General features: G+C 40.4%; 3 protein-coding genes across 3 annotated transcripts; 1 reads left to right on the top strand and 2 right to left on the bottom strand.

Annotated features, from left to right (window-relative positions):
- The first annotated feature begins 1,333 nt into the window (after positions 1 to 1,333).
- LOC116209084 (COP9 signalosome complex subunit 4) lies at positions 1,334 to 5,878 on the top strand. Its single transcript, XM_031542646.1, has 14 exons — positions 1,334 to 1,633; positions 1,717 to 1,868; positions 2,122 to 2,225; positions 2,393 to 2,453; positions 2,831 to 2,923; positions 3,012 to 3,112; positions 3,741 to 3,849; positions 3,980 to 4,024; positions 4,165 to 4,233; positions 4,313 to 4,404; positions 4,501 to 4,543; positions 4,923 to 4,982; positions 5,059 to 5,118; positions 5,535 to 5,878. Exons 1-14 carry the CDS (start codon positions 1,504 to 1,506, stop codon positions 5,607 to 5,609), a joined length of 1,194 nt encoding a protein of 397 aa, XP_031398506.1. The 5' UTR covers positions 1,334 to 1,503; the 3' UTR covers positions 5,610 to 5,878.
- Positions 5,879 to 6,310: 432 nt separating this feature from the next.
- LOC116209076 (uncharacterized membrane protein At1g75140) lies at positions 6,311 to 8,972 on the bottom strand. Its single transcript, XM_031542638.1, has one exon. It carries the CDS (start codon positions 8,577 to 8,579, stop codon positions 6,576 to 6,578), a length of 2,004 nt encoding a protein of 667 aa, XP_031398498.1. The 5' UTR covers positions 8,580 to 8,972; the 3' UTR covers positions 6,311 to 6,575.
- Positions 8,973 to 9,395: 423 nt separating this feature from the next.
- On the bottom strand, positions 9,396 to 13,842 carry LOC116193269 (protein Ycf2). Its single transcript, XM_031522088.1, has 11 exons — positions 12,921 to 13,842; positions 12,655 to 12,709; positions 12,459 to 12,558; positions 12,103 to 12,349; positions 11,648 to 11,701; positions 11,426 to 11,556; positions 10,686 to 11,265; positions 10,449 to 10,563; positions 10,319 to 10,368; positions 10,042 to 10,179; positions 9,396 to 9,909 (listed from the first exon to the last, which is right to left on the bottom strand). Exons 1-11 carry the CDS (start codon positions 13,653 to 13,655, stop codon positions 9,661 to 9,663), a joined length of 2,454 nt encoding a protein of 817 aa, XP_031377948.1. The 5' UTR covers positions 13,656 to 13,842; the 3' UTR covers positions 9,396 to 9,660.
- Positions 13,843 to 18,242: the final 4,400 nt, after the last annotated feature.

Raw genomic sequence — 18,242 nt, 5'->3', positions numbered from 1 at the left:
TTTCATCCTATATTTATTTTTTTGCCAATTTTATCCTCAATGTTTTCCAATGTTTTCCGTTTTGGTCATGCCATCATTTTTTCCATAAAAAATTACATAATTCACACAAAATACTAAAAAATGAATAAAAGAAAAGGTAGAATGGAACACGTGGGGAGGGTGAAGAAGGGAAGGGCAGCAAGTGGTCTCACGGTCGACCACCCATCGCCCCATTGGGGTCGCTAATGACTAGGGAGGTCGTTGACGACCTCGATTGAGGGGGTGATGATCGCCAATGAGGTCCCATGCCGGCCAAATAAAAAAAAAAAGAAAGGAAGTCAGTAAGGGGAGGAAGAGGGGGAAGGGAGCTGGTAGGGGTCTCGCCGAAGGCCACCACCGCGGTAGGTGTTGCTAGCTACTTGAAAAATGAACAGCAATACTAAAGCAGCAAAAATGAACAATGGTGACAAAATTGACAAAAATAAAAGCTTGAGATGGAAATGATAAAAACCCCAAATATTGAGGACCATAAATGTCGTTTTCCCTTATTGTATATAAAAGGAAAAAAAATTTGCTTCTTGTTACTTTCCTTTTCTTCAACTCCCTTACAAAATAATGCAAATAACTGATAGGAGAAGCTGTAGGGTAATTTTAATATATTTACAATTTGACTAACCACCAAATTCTCCGGCCGACGATACCGAGGCCCCTAACCCCCGGCTGAGGACAATGATACCAGTCGTACCTCGGCCGTGGTCCCATTCGCGGACTCAACTTATGGGATGGATACCGCAACCGAGAGGTTAGGGACCATCGGCGAGGTCCCTCCTAGGCAATTGAGCTCAAGAACGAAATTCATTATGTGGCCCGATTGCCATTGGTAGGGGCTGTCAGGGAGGCCCCCACAATCACATGAACGTTTTTTTTTTTTTGGAGGTTTCTACTATTTTATTCTCGAAATTGAGGTTTTTATTATATTCTCCGGTTTGTTTAATAATTTAATTATGTGCTAATAATTGGTGATGCGGTGATGGCACATCATCAAAGATGTAATAGATTTAATGGGCATGATAGATTTGATAGCGAAATGAAAGTTTGTGATTTTATAAATAAAAAATTAAATAACGGTAGATACGAAAAAAAGTAGTGAAAATTTTCGAATCTGCCTAAGAGAAACAATTATACTTCAGCAAAAACTTTAAACGAACGACAAAAATAAATAATGCCAGATTGCTTAGAGTGTGGGTTGGGGGTTAAATTATTTAGTTGAAAAGACCAAAATGCCACTCCCAGTGGTGACATGTCGAGTTGTAATTGGCTCCAAGGAAAAGCTAGGCTGTGGTCCGGCCATCAGCAGACGACGTCGTTTTCTTCCGAACTTTCTTGTTCGCGATAGTCACTGAGACGGCGGATTGGGAAGCCGGAGGCGGAGAAATTAGCTCCCGGAGTTGAGGTTTTAAGTAGGGTTACGGGTTGTCGGAGAGTTCGTCGGAAAATCAGTTGGGAGGGCACGCCGCGGCCGCCATGGAGTCTGCCCTCGCAAGCGCTTCCGCGGTAACGGACCAGAGGCAGAGGATCGAGCGGTACAAGCACATCCTAGCTTCTGTTCTCTCGTCGAACGATATCGTGCAGGCGAAGAAGTTTATCGATCACAGTAAGTCTCTTTTCCTCCTCGCCTCTTCTTCGTTTCGCTCAATCTGTCAGAGTGGCGATGATGATGCTCCAATTGACATGCAGTGCTCTCGGATGATGTTCCGCTGGTTGTCTCGCGGCAGCTGCTGCAGAATTTCGCACAGGAGCTGGGGACATTGAGCCCGGAGATCCAGAAGGAGATCGCTCATTACACGCTAGCTCAAATACAGCCTAGGGTTGTGTCTTTCGAAGAACAGGTTTGTTCCAGTCAGTCTTCGAGCCTGAATGGAAGCAATTTAATTAACAAGTAGTATAGAACTGATTCGTATAGGAAGTGTCGAGCCGAAGCCTGGGGGATGGTTTTTTGACTATTGATTGGCGCAATGCTGTGGTAGTTCTTTGCTTATGATTATCTTGCCTAATATTCTTTTGAGTTTGAGTTTCTTGTGTTTCATCTTAAATGAGTTACTTATGAGTTCATTATAATGTTACACCCCGTCTGCGTTTCAGGTATTAGTCATTAGAGAGAAACTTGCTGAATTATACGAGTCCGAGCAGCAGTGGTCGAAAGCTGCCCAAATGCTTAGTGGCATCGACCTAGATTCGTGCATGAGGTAGCAGAATGTGCTATATTATTGACACTATGGCATTTAATGTTCTTTTTATCAAAATTACAGATTCATGCCCGTAGTCATGTATGAGTTTATTTATAAGTTCATTACCAAGATTTGCTTATCACAAATTGCTAATATAATTCTATGATGAATCTTCATTGAATCAGGATGATTGATGATACATTCAGACTGTCAAAATGTGTACAAATCGCCCGCCTATACCTTGAGGTACTTGCTTTTCTCGCAATTAAATTCCTTCACTGGAAACCTTTCTGCTGTTGAAAGTATTTTTATGATGAAATTGGAGTTGACTCCTAGGATATTCATTGGACATGCTATCCTATGTAATAGGAGCTCTTAACAGATTAAGCCTTCTCCATTAAGGCTTCATCGTATGCTAATATATATATATATATATATACACTAACCTCCTCAATCAATCTTTTAAAGAGGATGGACATCAATTAATCGTTAGGAGAAACTGGATATCTCATCTCCATTTGCATGGAACTTTGATAGGGTTGAAGTCGGTTGTGCTTGTGCTATAAATCCATATTAGTTGGCATATATGGGAACTGCATCTGCTCTTTGCTTGCTTTCTGCAGGATGATGATGCTTATAATGCAGAAGCTTTTATTAACAAAGCCTCATTCTTGGTTAGCAGCAGCCAGCATGAGGTCCTTAACTTACAGTACAAGGTTCGTCATTGTTTCATAAGTAACTAGAACAGGTGCATTAATATCAGCTTTCATAAATTGATTTTTCCTTCATTTACTTGTTCTCTAGGTTTGCTATGCAAGGATTTTAGATTTAAAGCGGAAGTTCCTGGAGGCAGCTTTACGTTACTATGACATATCTCAGATAGAAAAGCGGCAAATAGAAGATGAGTACGTATATTTATTCTGTTTTATGCCATTTGATAAGTTCTGCAGTATATATTACCATGTGGAATGTTTAGTTTTCTATAAATGATACTTTAGAATTTTGTTATCGTTGTTTCTGTTATATATTTTTTTATGTCATTGACATACTATGCTATGTTTCACATTGCTTACTTCTAGAGCTTCCTTTTACTAGTTGATGTCTAGAGTGAATGATCTACAGATGTATTCATTTTTAGAAGATTGTTTAAGTATCATTGAGGTACTAGCTGATGTTTGCTCAGGTGGTTGGCCAAGATAAATCTTGAGTTGTTAAGTATCATATCACATGGATCTGTAAACTAATTCCAAATGAAAGTAGTGCCACCATTATAGAGGTATATTTTCTTATTGATTGGGGTGAAGATTCACAAAAGTCAGGGTATATGGTGTACTAGAGTTGAAGAACAGTTGGGAGGGCGAGTATAAAGTATCTTATTGCTAACATGCATCGGATCATATCTTGATGGCTTTTGAGTTTAGTTCGGGGGGAGCAATGTTCTAACTGGAAGTGTTTATCCCCTTTATGGAGCTGAAGTCACTGTTATGAGGTAAACAATTAGTATTCATGTCTTTCCTTTTCTATTTATTGCAGAGAAATTGATGAGGAAGCGCTTGAGCAAGCTTTATCTGCTGCTGTGACCTGCACAATTTTGGCTGCTGCTGGTCCACAACGGTCTCGTGTTCTTGCTACTTTGTATAAAGTAATTCTTACGTTATGGTCTAAATACCTGTTTCTGGCAGCATCCTTGTTTCTAGCCAGTACAAGACTTTGCATTGAAATCAACTAACAATTTTAATGCACTTAAATTTTCAATTGGGTATTTTTTTCAGGATGAACGATGCTCAAAGTTGAAAATATACCCGATATTGCAAAAGGTACTTTCACAATCAACCCGCCCTGTCAATTCTTTTATATCCCTCTATTTATCATGCATGTACAACTTCCTCCATCTTTAACTGCTTCAATTATATGTAGTCCTTATCTAAAAAAACAATATTTGCGTGTAATTTACTAGGTGTATTTAGAGAGAATTCTGAGAAAACCTGAAATTGATGCATTTGCTGAGGAACTTAAAGGGCATCAGGTAAGTAAATCTTCTCTAGGTCAGAAAATGCACCTCGTAAAATCTCCAACAAGCATTAATAAGATTCATTTTTCACCAGAAAGCACTTTTACCAGACAACTTCACTGTCTTGGATCGTGCCATGATCGAGCATAACCTTCTGAGCGCAAGTAAACTCTACAAAAACATAAGGTTTGGGTGGTCCTTCTTTGTTCCTTCTGTTCATTATTTGGCTTTATCAACTTAAATTTACCAGCCATTTTCATTGCAAATGCACTCTTTTTGCAGCTTTCATGAACTGGGGACTTTGTTGGGCATTCCTCCTCCCAAGGTGATTTCCTTTCCACCCTAGATACATATTTTTTTCCATGCTAGGTACTCTTGTTTAGCTCAAGATAACATTTGGAGTTTTAGGATAAACTAACCTGTACAACAGGATTTTACAAGTCTTCACTCTTCAGCATTTGGTCGTGTTACATTCAAATGATAAAACTTAAGGATAATGCTGTTAATTTGATTTCTGACATCTTCTATTTTCTTTTATATTTCTAAAAGCTACTTCTGCATGCAATTGTCCTCCTAGTTATGCGACCAACTAGTCAATTGCTTGTTTACAGGATCGAGCTAAGCAAAGGAATCCATGTCCTCTACCTTTTATATCTCATTTAATAACATAGATCTCCTTGCATGGTTTGATAACCTGGTGGCAGGCTGAGAAGATAGCATCGAGAATGATATACGAGGATAGGATGAAAGGATCCATTGATCAGGTATGTGGCATTAATCCGTCAATTTTGTTGGATTTAGCTCTGAAATGGCATATTCAAAAAACTACTGCTGGCTCAGGTTGAAGCTATAATACATTTTGAGGATGACACGGAGGAGTTGGAACAATGGGATCAGCAGGTGAGTCGTCCTTGCATTTTACTCGCTAGACCAATTTTCAGGCCTGTTTGTTTTTCGTTAATTCTATCCGGGCTCAGGTATGCCCTTATTTTGGGTGAAATCACGGGCACTTGGAATAAGAGTGTTTTACAAAAGGACCAATTAGATATGTAAGAAGAGATTAGGTGCCACTGCTTTGCCTTGCCCCTTTTAAAAGGTTGCAGTACGTGTTCTCTTGCCAAGACCCATCTCTAATACTATGTCCATACGAAAATTGATAAAAGTAATTTATATTGGGCAAGATACACCATCTCAAGCTGCATCTGCGTCATTGAATTCGGGTTCCTATTGTTGACGCTTAGTTAAGCTTTTATAGCTCCTGTGAGCTTTATTACATTTTGAGCTGCCATATTCATCATTGTCTCTGATGGATGCAGATTGTAGGAGTCTGCCAAGCCCTCAATGATATCCTTGACAGCATGGCTAAGAAGGGGTTTTCGGTTCCTGTATGATATAGCTGCCATATTGTTCTCCAGGAGTATAACGAAAATGGCTTTACATTTACGGGAAGAAGACTATTATTGGGGGCCTATCTCTATGAATTCTCGTCCTGTTGGATTAATGATTTAGCTAAAGAGATACAGATCATGTACCAAGTACAAGGGTGAATGCGAGCGACTCATGGAATGAAAATTTTGATTTATAGCTGAAATCTGTTCCATAACGTGCTGATGGCATGTGCTTGTTGAAGCCAACTGTATACCTTGTGAATGGGATTAAAGAAAACTCTACCGCTGTGTGCCAGTTCATTTTCTTGAGAGGCCATTAACCCGGGGATAGAAACTAGTTTTATGGGACAAATGCAGAGCTTAATGTCACACCTGATGAACAGATGTTTAGCTTGAATGCCATAATTTCTTTATCCATGATACAAAGGCGGAACCAGGAAGTGCCCGATTGTAGCCGAGCACTAATCGAATTAGGACCTGAACAGATTCTGCAGATAGATGAGAAAATATATACGAGAAACTGTCTTGGATATAGATGTTGATATTCTAGAGCTTCTTTGCTATCAGATGCAGAATCTGTTACAATCGCCTTCCGACTTATATGTTAGGTCAATCGTCGTGTAACAGTTTCCGATGTCCTTTCACTTACCCTGTCCACTTCTTCCATGTCCGTGCCCCGTAGGGCTTCTTTCGACACCAAAGAATAATTAGTAATTACTCAGCGCTAAGGATGAGGTTTTACTTGATTGGACAGTCCGAAAGGGAAAATCTCTTACAACGGAACAAGCTCTCAAAATGCTTCCGCTTTCCTTATTGTGTTATGTCAAAAGAAGGTTACAGGGTAGTTGCATCACCTCGTGTCCGGAAGGTAACACGATCCACACGACAGGATCTCTCTAGGTAAACGTGGACGAAATACGGTACCCGGTACCTCGTGGAGAAGCAGCTCCAAGCAACGGCATTGAAGAGTCAACTGCTATCATCCACGACTTGGCTGTTCGCAAACAGGCTCTCTCTTCTTTTGGGAAATCCCGCCGACTCTAGAGTAGGTCCCCGGTACTTGAGCTCCGAAGCCGTCCTGAAATTGGGATCAACCGGAGGCCTCGAGCTGTGATCAGCAGAACCTGGTCTAAAGGTACTGGTGGCTCCAGAGGGATACCGTGTAGGAGAACCATATCGTCGGGGCTGTCTGAGGCTATTACTACCCCTTAGTTCCAATAAATCGCCGTTTCTTGAAGGATTGTCTACAAATGATCTCTCACCGGAGCTAGGTACCAGTGGAGCACCAGTAGTAGCAGAGGCGGAACTAAACGGGTCGTCGGGACCCCATGATGTGAGCGCTTCCTTCTTCTTGGCGAAGAAATGCCACGCTACAAAGAGGAAGAGAATGAAGAACAGCACAGGACTGGTCCATAGCATTGTGTTGAATTCCCCTTTGTAGATCGGAAGATTCGAGCGATAAATTCCCACGAATCCACTCCCGAGACCGAGTACAACCACCTTTTCACGATCAGTAGCTATTAAAGGTGTCGTCTTCCTTACGTCGGCAGCTGATTCTGTGGCTTGATAAATCACGAAGGATGACCTTATTTCATCCAAACCAGCAGAGAAGATAAGCCGAGGCATCCCGACCCTAACATAATGTTGCGAGGAAACGTTGTAAACGAAGACCTTGTCTGGATTAACGACAAGCAAGTAACCCTTGATTGCCTGAATAGCAAGAGGCTCTTCCATGTCGACCTTCCTTTTGAATCTCACCCGGCATTTGAAATTCACGATATCCCCTAGCAGTAGCACATGAATCAATTCACCCTCTGATGTAAACCCATATGCCTTGGACCTCTCCGTGGCGTCGAAAACATAATTCCTTGCCAGAGAATGATTCAATCCTTCACATTCGGTTTCCCTCAATTTCATGTTTCTCAAATCCAATGACCCAGCACCAGTCTCGGTCAAGAATAGAAGCCTCTGCTTCAAGAACGCGAGCGGCCTAGTGCCCGGCTTCAGCGAACCATGAACCGCTCCATTCTCTTTGAAAACTCTGATCCACCCGCTCATATCAGTCGACAAGATGTACCTAGTTCTTCCAACATGATGCACTTCAAGTATAGTGATCGCGGAGCCATCCTCTGCACTCCCGAAAGTACTGACAATTTCCATAAAAAGCGAACTCCAATCTTCTCCGTTCAATCCCTCCCAAACCTTGTGGACAGAGATCATGCCGTTCTTGTGCCCTGTGACCACAAAACTCTCGTTCTTGTACACCGACATGTAAGAAACCATGGCAGTAATCGGAGAATCCGTCACCGTCTTAAACTCAACCAGGACATCCCCATTTCTTAGGAACACATAAACCTTCCCCCTCTCATCCCCGACTGCGACATACTTACTGAGCCCCTCGTAGTCTCGAAATGGCAGCACATTAATACAAGTAGCCTCGAAATCCAACTTCACTGCCGAAGCAAAGTGGAACTTCTCGGACCAGAACGGGCTATACTTGGTAATCGAGACCCCCTTCATCCTCTCCCCATCCCGAGATTTAACCTCGAACCCATCCCCACCCTCTTCCCTCCCCTCCTGAGCCAAATCCATATCAGAATAACGTCTTCCACCTATAGCTACATCCTTATCTAGAGCAACACCGAACTTAGGACTCTCTGAGCGGCGATCCTCTCCGGCGCCCCTCACTCTCACACCGCCAGCAGGAGCTTCGGCGAGCCGCGATTCCAACCTGGATACTACCTCGCTGAGATTTCTCACCAACTCTTCCAGCGTCTGCAACAGCACCTGCTGCTTACCGTCCACGGCCGTGGACTCGACCTGCGGCGCATCGCGAGGGAGCCGATCGCGCTCGTCCTCGGCCGGGATGGGATCGCAGCTCGCGAGTAATCTAGAAGCCGGAGCAGAAGCGGAGATCAAGAGCAAGGAAAGCAGAACTGACATGCCAAACTTGCCACGGCGGTGACCTTCCATCAGAGAAGAAGAACAAGGAACAGCAGCTGCAGCGGGTTGGGGAAGCGCCGACTCAGTGAGCCGCCATTGCGGATCGTCTGGCAAGCCTTAAGGAGATGGAAGATGGATTGCTTTGAGATGAATTTGGGCCGAGCTGAGACCGAGATGGGGTTTCAATTCAATGGAAGAAGCTCGTTTGACTTGGAAGTGACTGCCTGCGACTGTTCGAGGGCTGAGCTTAGGGCAAGGATTCGATAATTCCGGCGAAAGGTGGTGAGTTGGGGAAACGACAACCTTTGTTGGCGAAGTAATCGTAAGGATCCGGTGCGGCCTGTCCTACGGAGGAGAAAGGCGATAGTGACACGTCGGAGCACGTACCGGAAGGAGAAATGACGGTGAGGCGGCGAATATCATTTTATTCACATAAGAACTATTATTTTTTGTCCTCCATATTTTTGACTCGGGCATCAATTTCATCCCCGAAGTTCTAATCATCCCTGAAAATGGTAAGGGAAAGAGTCGTTGCGTTGGGGGCTCCTTTATTTATTTACTGATTTTTTCTTTTTAAAAAAATTTTCATTGTGAACGCATTTGAGTCTTCAGTAACGGTTGGCGAACAAAGGGATTGAATTGATAGACGATTATAGGTACTATTTAATTACCCGCTAACAGAAACCTTTATTCGTTACATTTTGCCCCTATAGGAATTTTTTTTGTATTTTGTTTTCCTCGTCGCCTTAAAAGGAGATTAAATATTTATACATATATATATAAGAAAAAAAGAAGCCATGAAAATTGAATCTACGATACTTCAATTTCGAATTTAGGACAATGTCATTGAACAAATCAACCTTTCTCAGTTTCTCCATTTCGTTATTAACGAACAAGAAATGTAAACTTCAATGGTTTCCCAGTTCCTCGTATGATACGTTCCATTCTTTTTAAGGAATCAAAAGTTTGTCAATTGATTAGATTTACATTACTTTTGTTTCTTAATTGGAACAAATTAAACTTGAATAACACGGGAACTATAGCACGATCAAGTAAGAAACTTCCAACTTCCAAGGGTGTGATCCTTCAAAACAGGCGAAGCCCGGTGACTTTACATCACAACTCTCCCTTCTCTCGACCTCTTTCCTAACCTGAACGCAGCAAAGATCGATTTTGTCCTGACATCAACCACGTCTCGGACACAACTGTCGGACTTTATAGGTGGACGCCGCAGAATGTCATATAGTGAAGTGGTTGAGTCAGCCTCAGCAGAAACCTTAGCGCTGTGGGTGCAAGGTTTCGTTTGAGGGCTCCTGAACTTGGCTGAAGGAGTCCTTATCGGTCGACTGTCTCTCTGCACCTGCATTAGCAATGAATGATACGACATAGCATTTTTTTGTCAAACAGAGGAGATGGAACATGATCGGATTACAGAACAAAAACAATTCTTTCGTTCATGATAAGATTTGAGAGAAAAGGCTCAAGCTCTGACCGTGTCAGGTGACTCTTCTGAAGCTGATTCTGTACTCCTGCTATTGCTGTCATCCCGACCAAAGATGAAGGATCGAAAGGCGCTTGATTTCTGATTCTTTGATGGCAGAGAACTTGAACCCTTCCCCAGAAAAGATGGCTGCAATATTTCCCAAAGTCACAAGTTAACTCCAACGGGGGACCATACCAAAATCCACTTTGTTATGATTCCGAATTCTTAATAAATTGAAGAAGCCGCTATGTCAATAATGAATATTAAAGACGTGCATAAGTTTTACCTTCAGAAAGCTGTTCACTCTTCCACTTGCCAACGACAAATCATGGAGGGCTGCAAGGAAAACTATGGAGTGTTAGATGCCTGTCAACGAAACCCAGTACTGACTTAGTGGTAGAGGCCACAGATCTTACCTGATGGTTTGGCTCTCCTTTTGTTCTCAGGCACGATATTCAACTTCTTTATGCGACTGAATACTTCTCGAGAGCTCTCATCCTCTGCTGGTGACAATAACTTTGCCTGCCCTTCCTGTTCCCGAAAAAGTTTGTTAAGGGACCATGAAAACTCCAAAAGTGAACCATGAATCGCGCGACAGGAAAGAGAACGAGCACGGATTAAGATAGAGTATCTCTAGAACTGCAAAGACTCACAATTTTCTCAGATAGAGATTGTTTGATTAGGATCCTTTCAGATTCTTCATCTTCAGATGATATATATGCATCGTCTTTTTCTGTAAACATCTCTGAGATTGTTTGCTTTGCTTTTCTCAGGTTCATTTGTGCAAGAGTCTTTAGTGGCAAACCTTCTTCATTGTCTTCACCAAACTCTTCCTCACTGTCTTCGTCTTCCTCCTCTTCCTGGTCTTCCTCCTCCTCAAGCAATGTTGCTTCTCTCTGTTTTGGAGCGCCTTTTACTCTTTGCAGAAGATTTTCCATTCCAGCAGCGTCTTGCTGCTCGAGCCACTTCTGGTGAAGCTCATTGCGCATCTCATTATCTCTAGGCTTCTCGGTGTAATTGGTGGCTATCATATCATTTAGCTCTTCGGCATCTTCAATATCCTCATCCTCATCATCTTGGCCATTGAATGGGTCACCATCACTGTCATCTTCTTCCTCTGCTTCTTCATCAAGAAAATCTTTAACAGGATCTTTAATGGGCAGAGAGAGGTCAACATCCCGGACCAAATGAAAATCTATGTTCTCTTTGTCATTGTCCTCTTCGTCATCAGACCTGGAAAGGACACAGAAAGTTTCAAAAAATAGAACCATTTGGAAATGACGAGCAAAAATACTACTTAATAGTGTAGTCCATTCGCCAAACCTCACTATTGTTATGTAACATCAGCAAAGTGGAAAAGAGAAGTTGACATCATATAGAAGAGTAGACTTACATCAGAGCAGAATCAAATTTTAACTTCATTGCAAGTTCGGATGGCGCAAATACTTCTTCCACAGGACTACTGGGTGAGTCAGTACCAGCATCCTCTTTGGTCTCATTGTTTTCGCAATCTGGAAATGATTCCTACATAACAATCAAACAAGATAATCTTGTAATACACAATCTATCATAGAAGAAACAGCATGAATTCTATCCAACTAAATGAGAGGACAACCTGAGTATCGTCAATAGGAGCTTGAAAGGCTGGCTTCAATTCCTCGTGCAAAGTCTGCAAGTAATGTTAAACAAGAAGTTATATCATGGCAAGATCATCTTATCATAATGGATTTACGTTTCTAACCGACCTCATTCTAGGTCGCATATGCAAGTGATGCAGGTGATAATAGAAGTTCGGTAAATTGCTATGCATTAACTATGAAGAAGCATAATTGTGTCAACTCCAATTTCCTAAGTACAAGCATATCATCATTTTCTTTCACCAACAAGAGAACGCTTGGTAATGCTACAGGCGGTCAGATTAACTGAAGCCCGCATGTTTTCTTGCAGGCAACCAACGTCGTTCAGTGATCTACCATATATAGGAAAAATAGCATCCTCGCCAAATGACACAAGAAAAAAAGAAAACAGCGAGTATTTAACTCCTCAGTCAGTCAGTCCCATTGCACTCACCTTCTGGCCGGCAGCACTTTCAGGACTCAAATCATCTGCAATGTCATCTGGTCCACCGATAGGCCCAACATCTGGAATTGTCCTTGTCTCAGTGGGCTCTGCCACCGCCTCGTCCACTATTGATCCCGGAACCATTTCATCCCCTCCTCTTGGTAAAACAGAATCATTTAAGTCGATGTCCACATCTTCCTCTTCTGAGAAATCGAAGTACCTACTGGCTAAGTTGGTGCTTTTCACAGATACAGTCCTGCACAGGCATAAGCACAAGGAAAAAGACATTTAGTCACACTTTCAATTACCCATTTGCAATTCTTCGGATTTTGCAAATAAAAATGGCAGCAGGACAAAACACTAACTTCTTTGACATCTCCAGCTTTCTTTGCCGAATCTTCTCCAGGACCGAAGATATTGGCTTCAGAACCATCGGTATCGGCTTAAACGATGCATCCCTAGACTCTGCAAAACATATTAACCCACAATTATCAACATCAGCTCTAGTAAGTATTACACACTCTCCATTGATAAATCTGCAAATGCTTGTGATGAGCTCACCTCGCAACACTCTCTGAGAATCTGCTCGTAGCTGTTGCATTCGATCTCTTCTTTCCTATTCAATCGACAAACTCAACAAATTAAAAAACAGATGCAAACCTTCTTCAGCAGCACTAATATCATGGACTATTCAATTTCAAAAGGATTTCAACTATTCACAGACCGACCCTCTTCGAGTTGTAAGTAAATTAATCCGATCAATTAAATTAATGAAAAAAATCAATGAGCAATTGGCGAACGAATCGATTCATGCTACTAAAGCAAACCTTCTCTTCTCTTCTTTTGTTGATGACATGAGTCGCTTTGATCTGATCATTATCATCATCGGTGCTACTGTCCGTGCGCTTCTTCTTATCCTTCTTCTTCTTCTTCTTCTTCTTCCTCTTTGTTTCACTTGGGCCAACCTGCTGCAAGTTATCCTCCGGGGCTCGGGTTATCAGATCCTCACTTCCCTCTCTCGGCTCGTCTCCCACGTTGATTTCCTCATCCACCAAATCGAACTCCGATATTTGCTGAAGCTCACTCTCCTTGTCAGGCTCCATAGTAACGGAGCCAAAACCAGTGGTGTCATCCTCGGTTCCATTCTCAGCTCCCGAGTGCTGCAATCCATCACTCGGGTCCTCAACTTCTGCCCCATTCGACTCCAGCGAATCGAACTCCGATACCTGCTGGAGCTCATCCTCCTTCTCAGGCTCCATAGCAACGGATCCAAAACCAGCGGTGTCATCCTCGGTTCCATTCTTAGCTGCCGAGTGCTGCAATCCATCACTCGGCTCCTCAGCTTCCGCCCCATTCGACTCCACGGCGTGCACTGGTTCAGAATCGGCGGAATCAAGCGCGTGCACTGAGGGAAGATCGTTCTCCGCAGGTTCAATAAGAGGATGCGGGGTGACCACCTCAGCAGCCCGCCTCAGGCGTTTGAGCTTTCTAACATGGGATTGAGGGGAAGGTGGCTCTGCTTCGGCGGTAGAGAAGAACTCGAAATCGTCATCGCTCTCCATTGTAAGATTTGTCTCGATTCAGTGATTTCGTCCGAGGATCAGAGATCGAGACCCGAGAGGGCGCGAAGGGAAGAGAGAGGGAGAGAGAGAGAGATGAAGCAAGCGAGTGATTGATAATGGCGGGGGAGTGAGTGAGTGAGTGCGGGAGTTTGAAGCGGCAAATGTAAATTTTCGAAGTTGTCGGTGTTTTTCTTTGTTTTCAGTTTCAGATTAGAAATGGAAGCGCCAATTCCTTTTGTGTCGTCAAAGGAAAAAGGAGTTGTCGACTCATAAAACTACTTGGGCTGGATCAATAGATCGGAACGGATCGGCCCAACCGTGTGGGGCTCACGTTCATGTATTCTGCATTACGAGGTGGGGACGGGAATTCTGAATTTTAGGCTGCGTTTGATTTGTTAGTGTGATTTTAAAATCATGATTTTGATTTTGATTGTGGAAAAAGACAAATGAGATGGTATTATAAATTTGATTTGGGAAACGTGTATTTTTGTTGTGTAGTGTGTTGAGTTAAAATCAAAATCATGATTCTAAAATTAGCCTAACTTTTTAAACGCAGCCTTATTTTCTAGTAGAATACGAGATATTTTCGATTTATTAGATGAGATTAATTATTTGTCATCATGTTTTTTTTTTTTTAGACTAGTCAATAGTATGCTATGCCGTGAAAAAACTCAAGTTTTTTTTGGTGCATTGTAAATATGAATTAAACCGAGGTACCTTGTGAAAAAGGTTAAAAAGTCGTGTTGTATGGTATATTTTCTTATTTTTTATTTTTAACTTATTGGATCCCACCAAAGTTACACATGTTTGGAGTCAGATGCCACATTGGCCTTCCGTATAATTTATGACGAAAACTTGGTGATGTGCTATCTAGTAAGATATTCAAAATTGTGGTTAAAATAAATCAACTACGCTCCTTCGTAAAATCATAAGAAAACCATATTGTACCGTGTATTTTAGTTTTTTTCTTTTAAAAATTATACTTTAATTTCTTTCATAAATATTGAAAGAAAGTTATTAAAAATTAAGCTCTTTCTTTTAAAATTATTATGTTTTATAGTCAATTGTATATTTTTCATTATGTTTTTCATGGAAAAATTGCACCAAAGATACAAAAAGTCCTGAAAAGTCTCACGATTGGTACAAATGGAATTTTTGTCTCACCAAAGGTACAAACAGTTTGAAAAATGTAACAATGAACTACATTCCGTCAATTTTGAACTTACGTTGCCAATTGTTGCTGACGTAGCATATGACTGCTGACGTGGTAGCTTACATGGACAAAATTGAACCCTAAAGTTGGGCGTCGATAAAAAGCATGACGTGGCAGTGAAAGGGTTTTAGAGGTGTAACAATTTGGTGCAAAAAGTTTTGCCTAGTATAACATATTGGTGCAAAAAAATTTAAAACTGTAACTTGTTGGTACAAAATGTTTCGTACAATAACAATTAAGTACAAAAGGTATGTCGTCATGTAATATATTAACAAAAAATTTAGCGCGCGTGACTAATTATGAGAGAAATATGGGTGGGGAGACAAAAGTGACATTGATCTTGCTCTCACGAGAAAGACAAAAGAGAGAGGTGAGAGAAATGAAAGATAAGAAAGAGAGAGAGATACGAGAGTTACGAGGCTAGTCTCTCTCTCATTTTTCTCATCTCTCTCCTCTTTTTTGTTTCTCCTTTCTCTCTCATGTCTGATCTCTTCCGTCTCTCTTTCCTCTTTCTCATCTCTCTCTCCTCTTGCTCGCCTCTCTCTCTTTCTCATTTTTCTCACCTCTATCTCCTCCTCCTCTCTCTCTCTAGTCTTTCTTGTCTCTCCCCTCACATCTCTCTCTCTCCTCACCCATATTCTCTCTCATAATTAGATACATGTGCTAAGTTTTTTTTTTATATCAATATGTTATATAATGACATGCTATTTGTACTTAATCAGTCACGGTATAAAAAAATTTTGTACCAAAAGTTACAGTCCTAAAAATTTATGCATTAAATTGTTACACCTCTAAAACTCTTCCACTGTCACGTCATGTTTTTTACCGCCACTCGACTTTTTGGTTTAATTTTGTCCATGTCAATTGCCACATCAATAGTCATCTACCATGTTAGTAGCAATTAACGGTGTTAGTTCAAAATTGACGGAGTTTAGTTGATTGTTACGTTTTCAAACTTTTTGCACCTTTGGTGAGGCAAAAATTCTTTTTGTACCAAGCATGAGACTTTTCAGAACTTTTTGTACCTCTTGTGTAATTTTCCTTATCTTCCATTTTCATTTATGGATTCCATTATCCATTAAACTTTTTAAAAATTTTAAAATTTAGAAATATATTATAAAAGAAAATTCATGAAAAGGAAACACATAACAACAAAGGGAGCGAGCAGAGAACGGTAAGGCATGATAATAAGTACGGCACAACTTAACTAAAGTGATGGCGGCTGGTTTCGAGCTCGGCACTATTGCAATTATCCTCCCTCTCTTTTAGAATAAATTACCGAATCCCAATGTGGTGACGAATCTCTCCACCATAGTCGACAGTCTCCCTCTCTTTTCTTTTTAATATTAATCTTTTAAAATTTTTATTGAAAAAAATCATATTACATTTTTACGGGGAAATTAAAACACTATAAGACTAAAAAAACAAAATGGTTAACTCCAAAGAAGGATTGCAAAAGAAAAAAAAAAACAAAGAGAGAGAAATAGGATATAATAAGAAAGTAACGCGAGGGATAGACCAAATCTTAACATCTTCTTGATAAAAAAATTAATTAAAGAGGATAAAACAAAGTTACACGATGAAAATGAACAAATAAACATCAAATGGGTAAAATAGAAAAGCAAGCAAAATAAATAATGAAAATACCAAAGCCGAAAATATCTAGAGATATTGGGCTAAAAGTATAATTTTCCCTCGTTTTTATTTATTTTTCTTTTCAATTTTCTCAATTTTGTATTTTTTAAAATTATATTTTTTTTATTAAAAGATGATGTAGCTCAATAGTGCACGTCCTCGCGCTGGTAATCAAGAGATTCCAAATTGTATACTTAATATTAAAATTCTTATTTTATTGTATTGGGCTCTACGGGCCCCTTGTACTGAAAATTATTTTATTTTATCTTTTAATTAAAAATTTATTTCCTAATGGAAAAGGCTTTTGGTAATTTCCTAATGAAAAAGTTAACGGAATTAAAAAAAGGATTACAAATAATACTATTTCAAATAATTTCCAACAATTTTTTTATTTTTGCTATATTTAGAAAAAGGAGTAAAGCAAGTTTTTTCTTTTTAATTAACCACATAAAAGTAAATTTGTCTATATTAGTGTAAATATCCGAGTGCTGTGTGCGTAGCACAGGAACATTATAAAAACTAGATGTATGCCCGCACTACGTACGACAACGCTTACACAGTCACACTAATACAGACACACACATCTTGTTTGTATAATGTACCTGTGCCACCTCCTGGGTGTGATTTTCTTTTCGGTTATTTTTAGCTTTTAATAAATTTTAATTTATACGATTATTTTATACAAATCAGTAGGAAGTTTATTAATTTTAATATGGATAATAATAAAAAGTTTATATTTTACTCTCTTCCCTGAATATAGCAAAAAAATGAAAGATTTCAGAAATTAAAGCACACAATTTCAAAGTTATTTTATTTATAACGACTCGTAATTTTCTTTAACTTTTCTCTTAGAAAATTATTTTTATTTAAAAAATTAGAAAAAAAATAAAATTAAGAAACTTTCAAAGAAAAAAGAAAGAAAAAGGAAAATACCACATGGGATTTGCCATTGCTCTAAAAAAGAGAGGGAGGACAAAATCTTGAAAGTGTGGGTCAAAGCAAGCCAACACCGCGTAAATAATTAAGGAAGCCTTTGGTGCATTGCCAGTAATCTTTTAAGTGGTAATCACCACAACATGGATTACCACTAGATAGATCACCAGTTATACACATTGATGTGTTTGGTGAGGGAAAAAACACTGAATTGACATAGCTAGATATGTAAGTTACAAAGTCCAAAATACCCCAGAAAAATATTTGAAAATATCAATATTAAAATAAAAACCCTAATTTTGTTTAAAAAATATATAAATATTATACCGGAACACAAGAGAGGGCGGCAGCGGCAACCTCCGTAGTCACACCCCCTCAAGCTTCGATTGAAGCTCAAAGGACTCGAGTCAAAGCACAGAGGATTCGATCGAAGCCTCTGACCTTCGATTGAAGCATCGGAGAAGATGGGCGGAGTGGGAGGGGAGCTAGGGTTCCTAGGACCTTCAGAGGACGCATTCATGGGACTTTCGATCGACCAAAGTGCAATGTGAGGGGAGCTAGGGTTTCAGGAGTGGAGGAAATAGATGGGGGCAATTTTGAAAATTAAGATTACCACTTAGTGGCAATCCACATGGACACACCCCCTTAATCAATCTTTAGAGGTAAAGTAGCTTATCGATGCAAGATAGATTGCCACTTATATATTGTCACCAAACAAGTCAATGCGGGGGCCCAGGCAATTTAAATGGGAGATTGCTAGCAATCCTCTTAAAATAACACATACCAAACGCCCTCTAAGGTAGTGA

The sequence above is a fragment of the Punica granatum genome, chromosome 1 (assembly GCF_007655135.1).
Source record: "Punica granatum isolate Tunisia-2019 chromosome 1, ASM765513v2, whole genome shotgun sequence".
Classification (NCBI taxonomy): Eukaryota; Viridiplantae; Streptophyta; class Magnoliopsida; order Myrtales; family Lythraceae; genus Punica; species Punica granatum.
Note: the sequence above shows the minus strand (reverse complement) of the source record. Positions and strands in the feature narration are given on the sequence as shown.

What these genes read in the sequence shown, in the direction of transcription:
- LOC116193269 (XM_031522088.1), bottom strand. Translation starts at nt 13,655, where the DNA reads ATGGAGAGCGATGACGATTTCGAGTTCTTCTCTACCGCCGAAGCAGAG. An exon ending in TTCTCAGAGAGTGTTGCGAG is followed by an intron (nt 12,559 to 12,654) that starts GTGAGCTCATCA and finishes TATGTTTTGCAG; the next exon opens with AGTCTAGGGATGCATCGTTT. An exon ending in AAAGTGCTGCCGGCCAGAAG is followed by an intron (nt 11,702 to 12,102) that starts GTGAGTGCAATG and finishes CATTACTTGCAG; the next exon opens with ACTTTGCACGAGGAATTGAA.
- LOC116209076 (XM_031542638.1), bottom strand. Translation starts at nt 8,579, where the DNA reads ATGGAAGGTCACCGCCGTGGCAAGTTTGGCATGTCAGTTCTGCTTTCC.
- LOC116209084 (XM_031542646.1), top strand. Translation starts at nt 1,504, where the DNA reads ATGGAGTCTGCCCTCGCAAGCGCTTCCGCGGTAACGGACCAGAGGCAG. An exon ending in TTGTGTCTTTCGAAGAACAG is followed by an intron (nt 1,869 to 2,121) that starts GTTTGTTCCAGT and finishes TCTGCGTTTCAG; the next exon opens with GTATTAGTCATTAGAGAGAA. An exon ending in TATACCCGATATTGCAAAAG is followed by an intron (nt 4,025 to 4,164) that starts GTACTTTCACAA and finishes GTAATTTACTAG; the next exon opens with GTGTATTTAGAGAGAATTCT.